The 17,554-nt window shown below is 45.4% G+C and overlaps 2 protein-coding genes across 5 annotated transcripts in view; both read left to right on the top strand.

Annotated features, from left to right (window-relative positions):
- Positions 1-93: 93 nt before the first annotated feature.
- On the top strand, positions 94-7,616 carry NUDT21 (nudix hydrolase 21). The gene is made up of 7 exons (XM_068955582.1): positions 94-425; positions 2,744-2,944; positions 4,112-4,175; positions 4,602-4,691; positions 5,374-5,449; positions 5,851-5,965; positions 7,329-7,616. The coding sequence occupies exons 1-7, from the start codon at positions 310-312 to the stop codon at positions 7,348-7,350; spliced, it is 684 nt and encodes a 227-aa protein (XP_068811683.1). The 5' UTR covers positions 94-309; the 3' UTR covers positions 7,351-7,616.
- Positions 7,617-7,942: 326 nt separating this feature from the next.
- Positions 7,943-17,554, top strand: part of AMFR (autocrine motility factor receptor) — a 30,524-nt gene continuing 20,912 nt past the window's right edge. Inside the window, exons 1-4 of one of the 4 annotated variants that reach the window (XM_009678246.2) lie at positions 7,943-8,223; positions 10,422-10,514; positions 12,047-12,211; positions 13,989-14,141. In XM_009678246.2, coding sequence (XP_009676541.1) covers positions 8,134-8,223; positions 10,422-10,514; positions 12,047-12,211; positions 13,989-14,141 — 501 coding nt within the window. In that variant the 5' untranslated portion in view covers positions 7,943-8,133. Of the gene's footprint in view, positions 8,224-8,286; positions 8,355-8,517; positions 8,841-9,405; positions 9,427-10,421; positions 10,515-12,046; positions 12,212-13,988; positions 14,142-17,554 lie in introns of those variants that run through there. The other 3 variants (XM_068955581.1, XM_068955580.1, XM_009678247.2) reach the window with 3 other exon arrangements.

The following is a 17,554-nucleotide window of genomic DNA, read 5'->3' as shown; positions in this document are numbered from 1 at the left end:
GCGGGCGCCGGCGCGACGTTCCGCTGGCCAATGAGAAAGAGGGGGAAGGGCGGTGCGCGGCCCCCAAAAGCCAGTGAGGAAGCAGTGGGCGGTGCCGCTCGCTGTGGCTGGTGAGTCGCTGGAGGGGCGCAGAGCGGCTCCGCTCTATGGTCGGCTCGGGCGGAAGTGGGGCTGGGCGGTTCCGGCGAGGCGGCGCGCGGAGGGTGTGTGAGGCCCGGCGGGGAGGTTAATGGCGGACGGGGTTCCCGCCGCCGAGCAGTGACCCGCGCCCTCGCCGCCGCCCTCGCTCCGGCCCGGCCCGGCGCCGCCATGTCCGTGGTGCCGCCTAACCGCTCGCAGACCGGCTGGCCCCGCGGAGTGAACCAGTTCGGGAACAAGTACATCCAGCAGACGAAGCCGCTCACGCTGGAGAGGACCATCAACCTGTGAGCGCCGCCGCCGGGCCTCCGGGGCCGCCCTGGGCCCTCCCCGCGGCTCGCGAGCCCCTTCCCCGCTGCGCCAGCAGCCGCGGGGCCGCCCTTGGGAGGGTGCGGGGGAGCGGGAGCCTCCGCCGGGCAGCCGCTGCCTGGCTCGGCCGCAGGGCCCCGGGGAGCGCCGGCGTCTGCGCCGTGTTGGCCCTCGGAAAAGCTGCCCCCTGCCAGGCTTAAAACACGCAGAAAGCGGCCGCTTTTTGCGCAGCGTGCCGTGACGCTGCGGAGCTCCGTGCCCAGGGATGCTGGGGATACTGAAGGCTTACCTGTGGTCAGGGGAACGTGAAGCGCCTTTATGAAGTTGCTCTGAGGGTGACGAACTACATATAAAAACGAAAATCTGACTCGGGAAGCGTACAAGCTGTGACTAACAAAGTTGGGGAGTACTGTGGGTGGCACGTATGCTTCTCTCTTCACGTAGCCTTCCATAGGCATCTATCTACCTTTGGCTGCAGGGAGGAAAAATAGGCTGCTGGCCTAGGGAGCCTTCGGGCTTACCCATTGTAGCCAATAGTCTGTGTTTAGGTGTGCCAGGTGTTTGCTGACCGTGTAGCACAGGTATTTTAACTTATATCTAAGGTGTTTGCTTCCACAAGAAACACGGGGTTTCTATTGTAGTTACAAGCTATCTGCTAAAAGTATTTGCTTACTTTATGTGAGAAGTCATGTACTTCAGCTAGCTTTTTACAGTAAGCTCTGATATTTCTCTTGATAAGTATGTTTATCAAGTTGCAAAGCCAGCAACAAATGTTGACTACAGTAGTCAATACTCGATTTAGCTATCCATCAGAGAAGATGTATGTATTGTTTAGTATAGCTGAGCTTATTCCCAGTTAGAGCTAATGGTGTTGTGGAAGTTCAGATATCAACTTTAGAAACTGGAGTTTTTTTAATGCCCTTTTCTGAGAGGGAAAAAAAATCAGCAAAAGTTATCAGCCGCAACTTTTTTTAACAGGCTAAAAATGTTGAGGTACCAATGACTGCTAGTGTGATCTGTATCTTTTTTCTGTGGGAAAAAGTGAGACTACCTATTTTGGAGACTATAGAATGGAAATTAATAAAAAAAGAAATGGAGACAATTCTAACTGTAAGTGAAAAGGCGGAAGGGGGAAAATGCTTGCTAATAAAGGTATCTTTAGTTAGAAAATCATTTGTGTTGGGTCATTGTAGAGCTCATTTCACTTACAGTTTAGAACTGAAACTGGCTTGTGATTTCTGCATTGTGAAGAGTAGAGAAAGCTTGGTTTGGGGGGGAGGGGAGTGCTTCTTAGGTTGGATGTGACTCTTTGAAGACCAAATGTTGAGGGGGAAAGCGCAAGCAGAGGCTCATTCCAAAGTAAATGTCCCACATGAAATCAGCCATTAACTCAGTCAAGGAAGTTGCTGTATGCCTCAAGTTAATAAAACTGTTGATATGCGCTACTGTTCTTTTGCCCTGAACCCCTTTTCCTCACCCTTTTTACCTAATATGATGATGCTGTCTTCCCACCAACCCTCCACCTTCCAGGCCTCCTACTGTCGTATCTGTTACTTGGTTTTAGTTGTACAGTAACTTTTCCTGTTTACCCTCTGTTTTTTGCAGGACTCCAGTTTTTTGCTCAAGTTCTTTTTCCAGTTCTTTTATCTACTCCGTCCCTTTTCCCTGGAGAAATCTTGAGGTTTCCACTGTATCATCACTAGAGAATCCAAAGGTCCAATCCCTAGCTCAGTAAAGTGACCTGCTCAAACTCTTGTTTTTACTCCAGGCGTTGGCCCTGCACTTAAGCACTCGGCATTACTTGTCCTCTCTGATCCAGCTGTCAGATTTCCCACTTCAGAACAAAACCACATTTAACAGTTAGTTCTCTGGCTCTTGGCTCCTGCCCTGCAGAAAAACTGTCCTATGCAACCTCCTTCTCTTCTTTTGCCCTCCTCCCAGTTACTCTAGGAGCCTCAAAGTCCTTCTCCTTTGCAGTGTGGAGATCAAAGAGAGGCTGTTAAATAGCAGTTGCTGCTGGTTCTTCTGTGGTGCTTTGTCCCCTTCTTTTGAATCAGTGCCGTGACAGCCTGTCAGTCAGCATAACTTTCTGTACTTCTATATCATAGTGCAAGTCTCTGTGTGATGTGATCCACATAAATCAACTTGCCAACAAAAACTTCTAGTCTGCTGCTATGAACCAGCTACTTTTCACTTGAGTACAGATGGTTCTGCCTCTGGATGAATGCTGTGTCATAATAGCGCATGTGGTTTTAACTTGAATTTCTTGTCACGTAGTAACCCTTTTTCCTTGTAGGTATCCTCTTACGAATTATACGTTCGGTACAAAGGAACCCCTCTATGAGAAGGACAGCTCAGTGGCAGCTCGGTTTCAACGCATGAGGGAAGAATTTGACAAGATTGGCATGAGGCGGACAGTGGAAGGGGTTCTGATTGTGCACGAGCACAGGCTGCCCCATGTGTTGTTACTGCAGCTGGGTACAACTTTTTTCAAGCTGTAAGTATCTACTCCTTGACCAACTTTTTAGTGCGACTTTAAAGTCGCAAAGCACTAAGTGGGTAGATTAGAGGTTAAAGTGTGACTAGCTCTGTCAGAGGTTTTGAATGTTTGATTCACTTGTTACAAAGCCTAAAAATATTTTGAATGGTGAGGTTTTCTCGTAAAAAGTATTTTTGTCTGTGCTCACGTAGCTTTGAACCAACTGGGAGTCTTATGCTGTGTCACAATAGAGGGTTCCTATTTAAAACTCGTTATCAGAACTTTGTGCTTTATCCCTGCATTGCGAAAGCTGTGTTATGTTTAAATATACTTATGCTGTGGGCAGAAAAATAGCAAGGTGAAGCTTAAGGCAGGAAGCTGGGGTAAACGCAAAATGATAGCTGTTTGCAAACTACCAAGTGAGCTGGGTACAATTAGGAAGGTCTAATACTTGTCACTGCAGGAATGAAACTTTCGGGGTTGGATCGTATGTTTGTAGTGATGAAGTTGGTGCTTGATTTTGTTTTAGTTTTAACTGTATGGGCTTGACTTGTCTCAGGTTATCCTGCTTGTGTTCTGTCTTATATTTTTAGCACGTTGTTTGTTCTTTAGTGTGTGCTGGTGGGGAATCTGTATCCGCTTTCTTTTTTTGACATCTTATTTGGAGGGTGAGGGAGGGGACAAAAATAGACTAGAGTCTGAAAGTTTTTTTGAAAATAGGTATTGAAGAGTCCTCCTAGGTTTTTTGCATTAACCTTACATTAAATGGTTCTCCAGAAGAGTTTTATTTTCTGCTTCAATGCGTGTTATTCTTGAGATTAGGCCAAATGCAGTCAATATCTACAACCTTTTCTTCAACTCTGTTCTGGTGCTTTTCTGTCATTGTTAAAACTTCACCTCTTAAGCATCTCAGTTATTACCATGTATATAGCACTTTTAGTTCCTTTTCTAGAAGGACATGCAGTAGTTATTTCAGTCACAGTTTTGGTAAAAGCAGTGTTACTCTGTCTTCAAGCTTGGAAAAATAAGATTTGGAACTTAAGGCTGAAGGGCCCTGAATGAATTTGTAATTCCCTACCTGGAAGAACATCCAAACATACCTGTGAATGCCTATAAATATAATAAAGCATAACTTTAGCTTTCATCATTGGTTATCAGCAATAATATGGCTGATTATTTTAACAGACCTGGTGGTGAACTCAATCCAGGGGAAGATGAGGTAGAAGGGCTCAAACGCTTAATGACAGAGGTCAGTTTTCTTTCCTTATGTTGGCTATACTGGAATGTTATGGAATGCTGAATTATTCTAGAGTTAACAAGCCAAAGCGTTGCAGTAATTGTCTTACCGTTTCTATCAGTTTTACTCTTTTGTGATTGTTCGTAAAGGTACTTACTGGTGCTGTCACTGAAACATTGCACTTCATTCTTCCTATTGGACTTAGGGCACTCAGTTCAACTGAATATAACACAAAATTTGAAATGCTTTCTAAAATGTCCTTGTCCTGTGTCACTTTATACAGAAGTAATCTTCTGACATTCTAATAAAAGCTGTTCCAGCCTGGCTCTGAACTGCATCAGACCCTTATTACAGCATCTCTTTGTGCTTCCGCTGTGTGTTTTCTAAGAAAATGGCATGGGTTGTTTAGAGTTTTGACTGTACCTGGGTTTTTGATAGATACTGGGGCGCCAAGATGGTGTTCAGCAAGACTGGGTAATTGATGACTGCATTGGTAACTGGTGGAGACCAAACTTTGAACCTCCACAGGTGAGTACCTGGGTCTGCACTTATGTTCTTTAGAGGCAAATACTGACTGTTCTTACAGAAGCCTCAACTTGCCAGTTGTGAGCGCATACCTGCTGCATGAGCAGTTGGTCCTGCTGGGTTTCACCTGTCTCCTCCTTTCCTCTGGCTGAGGAGGAAGGATCCAACCTACAAACTTTTTCTTTGGGAAACCGTTTTTCCCTCCTTGTGCGCCTCCCAATAGATAAGTAACCACTGGATGCGGTGGTTTCTGGTCCTGTGCTGAGCTGGACACACCATCTAAACTCCTGTTTGATCCATGATGGAAACTCATGCACTGGTACATCTGAAACAGATGCCGTGTAAACAAAATAATCTCATTGCCTTATTTCTAAATGCTTTAATATTGAAAATACTTGCTCAGTTTGCTGCCATGTGTTTCTGTCTTGTTGGGTTGTTTTAACGGGTTACGAGTACTGGCATCTCTTTTTAGATCCTGTAAACGGTCATGAGGCCAACCAGCGTTCTTTTCTGCATACATCCTTATAAAAGTATTTTTCATTGTCTCATACCATGAAAGAAGAATATATGATAACCTGCTGGAAGCTTCCACAGTGCTCTTCCGAGTCTCTTAATTATAGAGCAGCACTTAAGAGCGCACAATATTTTCAAAGATATGTACAAGTAAATTTGTTTTTTCTTTCAGTATCCCTATATCCCAGCTCATATTACAAAACCAAAAGAGCACAAAAAGCTTTTCTTGGTCCAGCTTCAAGAAAAGGGTAAGTGTTTGCAACAGGGAGTTGCATTTATAAAACTCTATAAATACTTTCATTTCATGCAAGGAAATGTGGTACCAAGATTCAGTAAAACTCGCTTGCAGTTTTTAATGAGCAAGCATATAACTGTGAAGAAGCCTTAAAAAACGTAAGTGCTGGGGTCAATTATGAAGGTACATGAGCTTTTCTGAACATGAGTTTCTAGTATATTCCCATTACTGCTCCTATGTCAGTACGTGTACAGCACATGAGCCCCATGTCCAACTATAAATGAAATAAAGCCATTCTAGTACTATAGTGCTATATGCGGTGATCTTGTGTTTGGCTGGGAGTGGGGAGCAACATCTTGGCTGAATGCTTGGTGTTCTTTCATTTAATATTAATTAACTTGTACTTGTTCTTAGCTTTGTTTGCAGTCCCCAAAAATTATAAGCTAGTAGCCGCGCCGTTGTTTGAGCTCTATGACAACGCACCAGGATATGGACCCATAATTTCCAGCCTTCCTCAACTTCTGAGCAGGTATATTATACCTTGTATTACAGTTCCTGAGAGCTGTGACACCATAGCAAAGTGGGGCAATACAGAAACAAAATGATTGTCGCTGCCCTGAAGAGCTTGGACATGATGGATTTATAAAAATGTGAGGTGGGAAAGCTGTGGGACATGAGGAATAGGTAGATGGTGTTGACAGTTTAGAGACAGTGATTTCAACTTACTAGCACCAGAGTCTTACCTGGTAGTTTAATGAAAGGAAAATCTGAAAGATAGTGAAGACGAAGCTCTGCATGTACTAAGGAACTTTTTGAGTATTGCAGATAGTGTGAGAATAAAAACAGACTCATGTTTGAAGCATTGAGTTAGGCATTCATGTTATCACTGCTTTCTGTGGTGATTAAATGTGTTTTTGTTTTTTGTTTTTTTTCCCCTCCAGACTCTATGTAGTTAAAGTGCACTTATAACACAGATACCTGTAGGGACAGCTGTATTCTTTCCTCCCTTTTCCTAGCAAGCGCATTCTTTCCACTTATTTGAAAACGGCTTGTACCTCAGGTGTCCAGAGCTAACTAGTCTTACGAATTTCTGTTACTTCAGCAAATGTTCAGGAGTTCCAGACGTGCTACAGCCTGTCAGTTGTTACTCAGGGGAAGGAGTTACGTCATCCATCTATTCTCTATTAGCAGAATGTTGGAATTGATATCACCTATAATAAGTTTGCATGCTGTGTATATTTGTCCTCTGTCTATACTCAATTTTGGCAACAACTGCTATAGAAGCTTTTGCCCCGGCTCCATGTAAAGACAGCAGAAGCTTTCTCAAGAGTACTAGCAAAACGCTGGCCATTACTCATCCTAATGCCAATTTGGTACCTCTGCAACAGACATTGAAAGGAAGGACATCTGCAAGTTGAGATGGATGCTTATTTTCACAGTATAGCTTATCAGGAATATTTGTACAGTGCTCTTCTGTCTGCTGTGAAATTTAGTTTACAAGAATGACTCTTCTGTTGAGTATGTCCATCTGTTACTCCTGGAGTGTATCGGGATGGTGCTGGTCATAGAAATGCTGCGAAAGAGTTGTGTACAGGGTGCAAAACTTGCACTGGTATTTTCGTATCTGTGAAGCTTGCTAAAAGGTGCAGGAAGAACTAAGTATGTCCTCTCCTAAGAGGCTGATGTACGATGCTAGCCTAGCATCTGTTGTTACAGATAATGCTTCCTGGTTATACCAAAGCTGTCCTATTAAAAGGTTTTTTTTTTCCCCCCCCCTCTGTCAGAAGGAGGCTTATTAAGAACAGAAACAAAACATTTGCTTATTAATTCAAAAGTGTTCCTTAAATGAAAGGAATTAAGTCTCTCACTTGGTATAATCCTTTTAATTTTAGGTTCAACTTTATTTACAACTGAATTCCCATATACCTGAGGAGTGTGATAGAAGAAGCCGTCTCTGTGAGCACAGCTTTAAAAATGTAGAGAAAAGAATACGTGTGACGCAAGGATTTTTTTATGTCGTTCTTTTCCTGAAGGCCACTAAACTTTCTATTGTATGAATAGAGAAGTGAATCTCAACTGTTTAGATAGTGGGATGGCAGTGTGATATCAGTGTTTTAATCACTTTTCATTGTAATACTCACCAAATTTTTTTTGTACAACATTAAACAAAATGGATCAGATTCTGTTTGTCCTTTTTACTTGTCTCCCCCTTTTAAGAACATATTTTAGACTTTATTACTTTCCTTCAGGAAATCAGGAGATCTTGGGGAAACAGGAGGACCTAACCTGTTCTTGGGAGCACTGAGATGCTCTCTGACCCGCATCCTTGAGTAGAGAATTAGTCTGACAGGGAGTCTGAAAAGTATAAGTCTGTGCAATATCATGTTGAGTGTCTTTGCTAAAAGTTAGAGGACCTGAATTGCTGTTTTGAGAGAGTATGAATACTTAAAGGCAGGTGTGGCTGCTGTTCAAAGCTCATCAGCACTGATCTGGAACTTCCCTGTTTGTACAGGGCTTGAATGAAATAACGTGCAACTTCCCCTTCCCCTGAAGGAGGAAGGGAAAAAAAACCCTCCACTACCTTCTGTTCGACTGCTCTGACATTTGGATAAAATCTGAGAGTAAAATTAACTTTCTAATTTTTCTGAGGAGAAAGCTCTAGGACTGAACTTTTGGGGAGTATGCAGGGGTCCCCATATGCTACTGTCCTTCTGCAGCACACACGTGTATTGTGCCCTCTTGCAAGGGATTACGCTACTTGGGCTTGCTCTCGTCCTCCTGTCGCAGGTAATAAGTAGGGCTAGGCGTCGCTTCCGCAGGCCTGTAGCCTCCAGCCTTTTGCCAAACGACTGGCAAGGACTTAAGTTTCCCGTTCCGCCCGGCTGCCCGGGAGAGGCGCCGCCGGGCACCGGGGCAGAGTACGCGCTGGCGGGGGGGGGCAGCCCGACCGCGGCCGAGCGTGACTCAGCGCCGCGCGGCCCCGGCGGGTCGCCAGGGCGAGAGCCGGCGCGGGGGCGGCCCGGCCCGGCCCGGCGAGGGGCGGCGCCGCTGGCGGGGGGGGAGGGAGGGAGGCGGCGGGGCGGGCGTTAGGCCGCAGGAGCGGAGGGGAAGCGCGGAGCGAAGCGGGAGGCCGCGGCCCGGGTCGGGGCCGGGCGGGCGGCGCAGGGGGCTCCGCCATGCCGCTGCTCTTCCTGGAGCGCTTCCCCTGGCCCAGCCTGCGCACCTACACGGCGCTGAGCGCCCTGGCGCTGCTGGGCTGCGGCCTCAGCGCCTACCGCGCCCTTAGCCAGGCCCCCGGCGGCGCCGAGGCGGAGGGCGGCGGGCGAGCGGAGCCGCCGCGCCGCGCCGGGGCCCTGGCCCTCGACGTCGCCTACTACCTGCTCTCGGACAGCCTCTGCGTCTGGGTGAGACCGGGGGCGGCGGCGGGCGGGGGGCCGCGATCCCTCCCCTCTCCTCCCCTGCGCTGCGCTGCGCTGCGCTCCGGGCGGCGGCGGCGGCGGGGGGGGGGCCGGGCCCTGCCCGCGGCGGGTGCGGGGAGCCGCCGCGGAGCAGCCTGGTGGCGGGGGCGGCCGGGCCCGGCCGGAGCGCGGTGGAGCGGCGGGGCCGCCGCGTCCCGCCTCGCCGCCCCCCCCGGCCGGGGCCGCCGCGCTGGGGCGGCCCGCAGCTTCGAGGTCCGGCCTGCAGCGGGCCGGGTCGGGCCCGCCCGGCGCCGGGTGAGGCCCGCAGGGCCGTTAAGCTGGTTCCGAAGCTGCTCGGGAGCCTCAGTCCCGGCTTTGAACAGGGTTTTTTTTTTTGTCGTTGTTTGGGAAACGCTCCCTGAGCGGTTGGGTCGCTGGAAAAAAGACGTAGCTGCCCGGGGGCCGCGGCGGCGGGCTCGGCGCTGAGCGTGGGGCTGCGAGAGAGGCGCGTAGTCAACCCCGGCTCCGAAGCGTTGCCTTTTTTAGTTTAAAAAGAGGAGAAAAAAAAAAAGAAGAAGGTGAAGTCATGCAGGTGATACGAATCGTTCTCACCATCTAAACAAACAAAAAAAAAAAGGGGGGGAAGGAAAAAATGTGCGCAGCTCTTGAAACCCGAGCCTGACAATGGTATAGATATAAAGCGAGAAATCTTCCTGCACTCCTTTCCGTATCGTGTCTAGTGACATAAAGGCTCAAAAAGGGGCTACCGAAAAACCTAGCTGGGCTGTCACTGTTTAACTTCGCCTTGTTAGGCGTCTGCTTTACAGCCTACCGCCTTGACTGGGGCTTTGATTTTGGATGTGCTTAAGGTATTAAGCCTGTTGAGTCCGTTTTGAAACTTGGGCTTAGGAGCTTAATTGAAAGCCCTAGAAAAAGTTGGTTGCGTGGCCTTTAAGAGCGAGAGGATGAGGCGGCCTCGTCGCTTTTTTCCTCCCGCTTTTGGTGTTCTGTATGGGTCAAAAGTATCGTCGTCCAGTAGGAGAAACGATTTTCCCAGGCCCGTGTGTTCTGCTTCTTGCTGCTTTGGTTTAAAACAGTTGCCCACGGCTGTGATCCAAGGATTTAAGCAGTGTAGTTACAGAAAGTATACGCGTTATTGAGTATATTTAGAGACAATTTCTGAATCTTCTTCTTGTAACGCTTAACAGGTTTGAACTGGAGTTTTCTGATCTCCTGTGTGTTGGTGATCTATAAGTCTTCGGCTCCGCGTTCCTTAGTGTTAAACGTGCTAATTTTTATCAGTTTATCGTGAAGAGGTAGATTTGTTTGTGGGGTATACTGACGTATCAAACTGATCACGTTAGTGTTCCTAGAAAGAAAGTCAAGTGAGTTATCAGCTACAACACGTGTCTTGGAAGAGGCCACGCAGAAACTTCACTTTTAAAAGGAAAAAACAATAACGCAAACAAGCAAAAACCCCTCTTCCGTGAGCAACGGGTGGTTCTGCTAGACTCCGGCTTTCCCCGTCCCTCTCCCTTTTTGAGCAGAGCTGAAGTATTTGCTGCTGACTGCTTTGTTTCTTTTCAGGTACTAGTGAACACTGCCTGCTGTTTTCTGATGTTGGTCGCCAAACTGATCCAGTATATGGTGTTTGGTCCCCTTCGTGTTAGTGAGAGGCAGGTAAGATGGGCAAACGCATTGCCTTGGATATCCGTGTTGCTTTCACGTAGCGTAATTTCTCGGTGGATGACTGGTGTAGTTTTCTATAATGAACTTCCTGAAAGTTATACAATAAATATAAGTTTTAAAACAGTGTAAGCTTAAATCTTACCATTTGGAGTTCTTCCTCTGGAAAACGCTATCCACTAAAACCGCAGAGGAGAAAATCCACCCGAGAAACCCATCAGTTTGTCACGCAAGTATTACTTAGCTCGTATCCAGAGCCACAAGCTTGCAGTTTATTTCTGAGTGGAATTTTTCATTTTAATTGTTGCTGTTGTTTTTTACAAGCCCATGGTCAACTTGAAAATCCTATTTCCTTAATAAACGTTGTCAGATTTCTTAAAAGGGCACCTCATTTCGGAATATTTCTCTCTCTCTCTCTCTCACTCTATATCTATATATGTGTATGTGTGTATATATATGTGTGTGTGTATTCTTCTCTGTTAAGCTTGCATTTGACAGCTTTTCCTCTGCATTTCATAGTTAGTTAGTTGTCTGCACTGGCAGGTTGAGTTCACTCTTGCAAGTTGTCTTGTGCCTTGACTGCCAGAGGAGTGTGCGTACTTTCTATCTTCAGACATTGAATAGATGGTCTGTCTGTCCTCAGGTGTAAAAGGGGTTGGCATGTAGGTACCCAAGGGAAGGTGAGGTGAAAGGACTGAAAACTCAGATTGTTTGGTTCTGGTCTTAGGCTAGGTGAGAAGATTTTTAAAACATCCTGCAGGAATTTTGCACCTGTCTTAACTACCCTACTGGTCATGTTCTTCATCCTGTTCTTGAACAAAACATTCCATTTTATAAAATTTTTCCATCTCCAACGTCTTTTTTATTTGCTATTTGAGACCATCATACTGTTTCTTTCATACTGTGTGTGCGTGGGAATAATTAATTTTTTATTGCTCATCCATCTCGTTCGTCGCTGTTTGCATTGTGCTTTTTAAGAGCAGACTTCGTCACCTTTTCTTAATCATCTCTGCACTTGATGTGAAAAGTAGTTAGTGTGTATTTTTGGACAGTTTTTTTGGAAGTGAGGTGCCACGTCAGGTGGGCACCCGCTCTAACTAAGCGTGGCCGTTCATCTAATCAATCCAGCAGAGAAAACTTGATGTTTGTGGCCCAACAGGCCCGCTGCTTGGGCATGGAAAATCTAATCAAGATCAGACCTCCTTTGTGCTAAGCACCATTTTAGAAATATGGCAGGAAAGCACGCTGTGCGCTATGTGGCACTATTTTGCTGCAGTGGCACCAAAGACTGAGTAGATACTAAGGGCTTCTAATATTTCTAATATGGTTTGAGATTCTGTAAGGTTAACAAATACTATTCTGGGTGGGTATGCAACTGTCCTTTGTTAACATATTTTCATGTTGCTATTCCCATCATTTTCTCTCCCTCCCTTTCTCCCCTGCGTATTATCTGCTATGAGCAGGCAGTTTTATGCATGTGAGTTGTCGGTGCTTTCACTACAGTAACCAAGTGTCTTCCTTTTCAGCATCTCAAGGATAAATTCTGGAATTTCATTTTCTACAAGTTCATCTTTATTTTTGGCGTGCTGAATGTTCAGACAGTGGAAGAAGTGGTCATGTGGTGCCTCTGGTTCTCAGGACTTGTGTTTCTTCACCTCATGGTTCAGCTCTGCAAGGATCGCTTTGAATATGTAAGCTTTGATTAAGGGCTGTCTTTTGGGACGCGCAGATTCCATTTCTGGTTTGGGCACTGACTCATGACGGGTTGCAAACAGATCATTTAGACCTTTTCCCCAACCTGTGGTGCTGAGCACGTGCACCTCCCATTAGCTTCAAATATTTGGAGTGCCGTGTCACTCTTACTCCTTCAGTTTTCCCATCAGACAGAGCTGAAGATACGTATTTTCTTTAGTAAATTGTTCCATGCAGTGCCCTGTAATTTCTTTTACATAACTCCATAAGGTGTCTTCATAGCTCTCCTTAGTGAAGAAGTCTTGACAACAGAGCATCCCTTAGATTGGTGCCCTTTGGGATTGATCCCGAAAGCCTCTTTCTGTGGAGGCTGTGCTCAGGTTTCATGACAATAGTGCTTTTTACATCTACCAAACGTTGACTGCAAATGTCCTTACGATATACAACTTTTTCACATAAGCTGTATCGCAGTTTGTGTTCATACCAAGAATAAATTCGACAGAGAGAGACGGAGATATTGAAAGCTAGGCAAGGAGGAAGGAACAGGAATTTGAGCAATAAGTCTTTCCCTTTAAACATCTGTACCGTACGTGTCTTTTCCTCAGCTCTTCTTGTCCTGGAATGAACATTTAAACTAAAAGGAATTCCTGAATTTCCTTTTGGTAGTGTAGTACTTTGTAATTTTTTTTATTAGTATCCAGTAAGTTCTGTCAGTTCACGAGTAATTAAGTACTGAAATTGAAACTAGATTGGTTGGTATTAGGAAAGTCGAGACAAAAATGAACAAGGCAGTCATCTGGTAGTGTTTTAGTGGCGTTTAGAAAGCAAAGCCTCTGTAGGAAGATATCCTTGTTATGTGAATTCTTGAGAGGAAACTTGGAAAGGGGTTTTCCTTCTGCCTTCAAAGCTTGTATCATAATATCAGACAAAATGGTGTATGTGTAATTTGCCTGGCAGGCTCATTTAGGTGGATGTGGAACTGAACCAAGTATTAATGAAAAAGAACGAATAAGTTGACTCCTGCATTTTGTTGTCAAATTCATTCGATCAGGCCAGATTGAAACTTTGGGCAACTTCTTCTTTCTTTGTCCTGTTCTTCTCCTCCTAGCCCTGATGTTTTGCCTCCTGTGTCATCTTTGATTTAGCCAGTTCAGGTATAGCCTGCCATTAAGGTAGTTTAGAAAATGAGTAAGTTGTATGTACTATTGAATGAGGCAAAGAACTATTTTCATTAGACTGTCCAGCTGTCCTTAGCTGCAGGTGAGCCTTTTGAGGGAGATGCTTCTTTCTTCCAGAAGAAAATGACAATGGAGGAACTAGAAGCTGGACAAATTCGGATCAGCTGTAAGGGGAAAAACTTGTCAGAGTTGTTATTCCCGTTCCTTGTAGCCTTTAACTCAAGGCTAGGCATCCTTCTAAAAGGCATGCTCCTCCTAAGCAGATGCTGTGGATTTGATGCAGAAACTGTTAGGTGAGAGTCTGGTTTTCTTGCACAGGTGATCTGAAAATTAGATTAAATAATGATAGAGGATTTCTGAAGCCAGGAGGGATCATTGAGTGTAAATTATAGTGAGATGAACAAGACTCTGGGATGGTGTGTGGTTTTAGCTTTCTTTCCGCATCATTTGTTGCTACATTAGGTGGGCGAGGTTGTGACATTGGTTTTATTCTGGAAAGCAAAAGAATTTCCTGAAAGAGGACTTGTTTGGTGAGGTGAGTATGGAGGGCAGGGTTGATGAAGCGCTCCTTTAAACCTGTTATGTGTTCATGTTACAGCTTTCCTTTTCTCCCACCACGCCCATGAGCAGCCACATCAGGGTGCTGACCCTGCTCGTCGCCATGCTCCTGTCCTGCTGTGGGTTAGCCGTCGTCTGTGGGGTTATTGGCTACACCCATGGAATGCACACGCTGGCTTTCATGGCAGCAGAGGTGAGACTTCCTCCAGACGCGGGGGGTTTTCCCTGCTCTGCTTTGTTTTTTCACTCATGATTTGGGGGCTGCATGAGACTCTCTTGTGGGTGATGGGTTTTCTTTTAGTTTCCAGAATAAATTCAGAAGACACAAACAGCCCCTGCCCTGTTTTATAGTTGCCAGATCTGCACGCTTTCTCTGTTTAAGGCTTGCAAATCCTCTTTGTTTGGAGAGGAGAATGAGGGGATAAATCTGTAAGATGATGGCTGAAATCAGATGTAAACGTATGAAAAAGTAATGGTTGTGCTTCATGAATGTTGCAGGAAGAGTTAGTCGAGGTGCCCATTAGAGAGAAGGAAAGAGTGTAGGTGAATAGGTAATGTGCATCTCAAGCCTGTTTCTTTGAGGTTGTATTTTCTATTTCATTTCTCCCCAAAAAAGGAATGGGACTAACATCCTTTCCCCAAGGTATGCTCACGTGATTTGCTCGTGTTTGTGTAAAAAGTTGTGTCTTGGCTGAGATGCAGCAACTCACGTTTGTGCACTCCTGAATCCATTGCAGTATGGAGTAAACATAAATGTTTGTGATGTTTTGGTGGGTTGTGGCACTCCACTTGAGGAAGCGGTAATTGCCAACAGAGGGGTGGTAGCCAATATAATTGCAAGTCTTGTCATCGTAGCACATCCTTAGTTCCGAAAACAAATAGCGCATACAGCTTGTTTTTGTTCTCCACTCTCTTCAATTCGTATTTGGGGTTAGTGAGAAGCAAAGAAACCAGACAGCTCGGCGTAGGAGAGCATAACGCTGGCCACCACAGTTCAGAGCTAGTTATGAGAAGGCTCACGGAGAGAAGTAGGAGACGTAGGAGCAGTGACTGCTTGTAGCTGCATAGCAAAGACTGTTTAAATACTTGGCAGCTGTTAATACATCAGTTAACTTTCCCTTAAATATAAGAATATGTCAGGTCAGATTTGTATCTACACAGTGAAAAAGTGTTGAAGATTTGTCTCGTTGGTATCTTTAGTAGGTGGAGTCTCGTTAACATTATATCTCTTATCTTGGCTTGGCAGAAGGCTCTATCTGTCTTGTACCAGCACAGGGTAGCTTTATCAGGGAGCGTTATGATGCTGAAGCTTTGCCTTGTTCACGCTGCGCCATGTGGCGTACATGTTTTGGGTCACAGGGTGGGAGCCAGCTATTCATGTCAGTAGGAGCTGTCCTGTCTGGCTTTGCGGTGTATTTTTAAAAAGGTGTTTCATCTTGAAAAGCCTGCTGTTTTAGTGGAACTCGGACTCTCAGCAGGGCTCTTGATTAACAAAGTAGAGGCAAAATCAGCCGAAGTGCATGGTCCACAGTCGAGCTATCAATCCGCGTAGCCTACTGTGCTGTTGGTGGATAGTAACGGAGGTTTAGGGAGAATATATAGGAAGGGATCTCCTACCCTTGGTTCCGACAACCGGTGTTTAAGGACATTCCTGAGCTGACAGTTGCTCAAGTCTGTTGGGTTTGATAGCTATACGTGGACTCTGGAAAGTTGTTTAATCCCTTTTTGAACTCATTTATACTTTGGCCTCTGCAATTTCCAAAGGCAATGGGTTCCACGTTTAACTGGGCTTTGTGTACACAAAGGAGCTCTTTTAGTTGTGCCAAATCTCCTGCCTGATAGTTTTCCTGGTTATCACCTCTTAAATTTGTGGCGGGAAAACCAGCAAAGAGTCATACCTTGTTTACCCTTCTTGCACCGTTTATGATTTCACAGACCTCTCTCCTGTTCCCCTTCTGACCCTCCTTCCAAGCAGGAGTCCTAGTCTGTTTAATCTTTCCTTATACGCAATTGTCTGATGTTTTGCCATTTTCTGCACCTTTTCTAATATACCTTTTATGGGACGGTGACCATGAGTAGTTTCCCTCGCTTGGATAAAACATTTGGATTTCCTTCTTACAGCTCCTAACAGTGACACCTCGTGGCAGTCTGCAAGCTCTCAGCAAAAAAGCATTAAACCAGGAAGATTAAACTGTTTTCTTGGTGGTGGCTTGCACGATGCTGTTCGAGAGGGACCCTGCCAAGCGTATTCCATTAGTGTATATTTAATTGCATTAAGTTACATTAAGCTATTTTGTCTCCCTCCTGACTGCAAACATTGATTTAGCTTGCTGGCTCAGGGTTTTCAGTAAAGCAGTGTGGATGTTTTCCTCAGGTTTTAGGTAGGCTTCCCCTTGTTCTGGGCTGTTTGTCAGTGCCCAGAGAAGGATAAATGAGGACAGCCTGATTTGTTTGTTTTTTTTTTTGTTTTTGTTTCTTTGTTTGAATAAACAATACATTTTGTTGTTGTTTAATGTGTGGTACTGGAGAATTACAGTTTAGCATGTAACGTCCAGTCTATTTTGCACCTTTTTGTTGTAAGAAAGAATTACTGCCTTCCTGTAGCAACTATGCCCTGATCCTGTTCCATACGTGTCAGTTAAACACATATAATGATAGCAGTATTTAAAGCTGTAAGAAGTATTTAAAACTGTACCTTACAGATAATAGTATATTTTATGTTTAGCTTCTCATGCCGCACACGTTGTCTGAGTGTTTAAGCGCCTTCCCGTTGTGTGCTAAGCTACATGAGTAATGTCTGTAAGCTGTGTATTCTGTCATAGAGTCCCCAGGGGACAAGCGCACGCGGAGTGAAGCAGTTTGTTTTGAGCAGAGCAAGATCTTTTCAGGTGTCGTCACTGAAAACGTCCTGCTGTAGGCTTAGAACCTCAGATTACGGCGTTGTGTAACTCGTGATGAAATATTTTACTTTCCGGGAAGTATTTCTCACGTTGGAACGTAGAAATGCGTCGCCTGGAATCGGTGTAGGAGCTGGGGACCGTTGCCTTGGCCGCGTCTGTGCTAGATGATGATTTCAGTTTTGCTGCTCTTGCTGGCTCAGCACTAACCAGTATAAATAATATCTTGGCAACAAAAAGGGTGAATTACAAGGAAGTATTAAAATCCCACAGATCCCAAATGCTGCCTTATATCTTAATCTCTTAAAAGTTACAAGGCCTGGACTCTTCGGCTTGACAGATGTCTGTCTTATTGGAGATTTTATGCCGTATGTACTGCTTTTGGCATAAGTCTGTGCTCAACAGCGTGCCCATCCAGCAGATGAGAAAATCGTTCTGTTTTACCGCTTGCAAGGTTAGAATTTGGCCATACTTACTTTGGCTCTGTGGTTTCCTGAAAACCTCATGCGAACAAGGTGTAGTCTCTTTCTGTCCCCCGGATGCGGTAGTTTCAGCGGGAGCCAGAAGAAGGTCTCATAACACGCCTGAGAGGAGCAGTCTGTGAGCCGATTTAAGTTTTTTATGGAAGATGGCTCCTGATGAGAGCAGAACACAGTGGTAGCGCCTTGATGTTGCGCTCCTGACTGCCTTTTTTGTGCTGTTTGAATGA

This window comes from Struthio camelus, chromosome 10 (genome assembly GCF_040807025.1).
Source record: "Struthio camelus isolate bStrCam1 chromosome 10, bStrCam1.hap1, whole genome shotgun sequence".
NCBI classification, from domain to species: Eukaryota; Metazoa; Chordata; class Aves; order Struthioniformes; family Struthionidae; genus Struthio; species Struthio camelus.
Note: the sequence above shows the minus strand (reverse complement) of the source record. Positions and strands in the feature narration are given on the sequence as shown.

Coding starts and splice junctions, on each gene's coding strand:
- NUDT21 (XM_068955582.1), top strand. CDS start 310: ATGTCCGTGGTGCCGCCTAACCGCTCGCAGACCGGCTGGCCCCGCGGA. Junction 426..2,743: donor CTGGAGAGGACCATCAACCT/GTGAGCGCCGCC, acceptor TTTTCCTTGTAG/GTATCCTCTTACGAATTATA. Junction 4,176..4,601: donor TCAAACGCTTAATGACAGAG/GTCAGTTTTCTT, acceptor GGTTTTTGATAG/ATACTGGGGCGCCAAGATGG.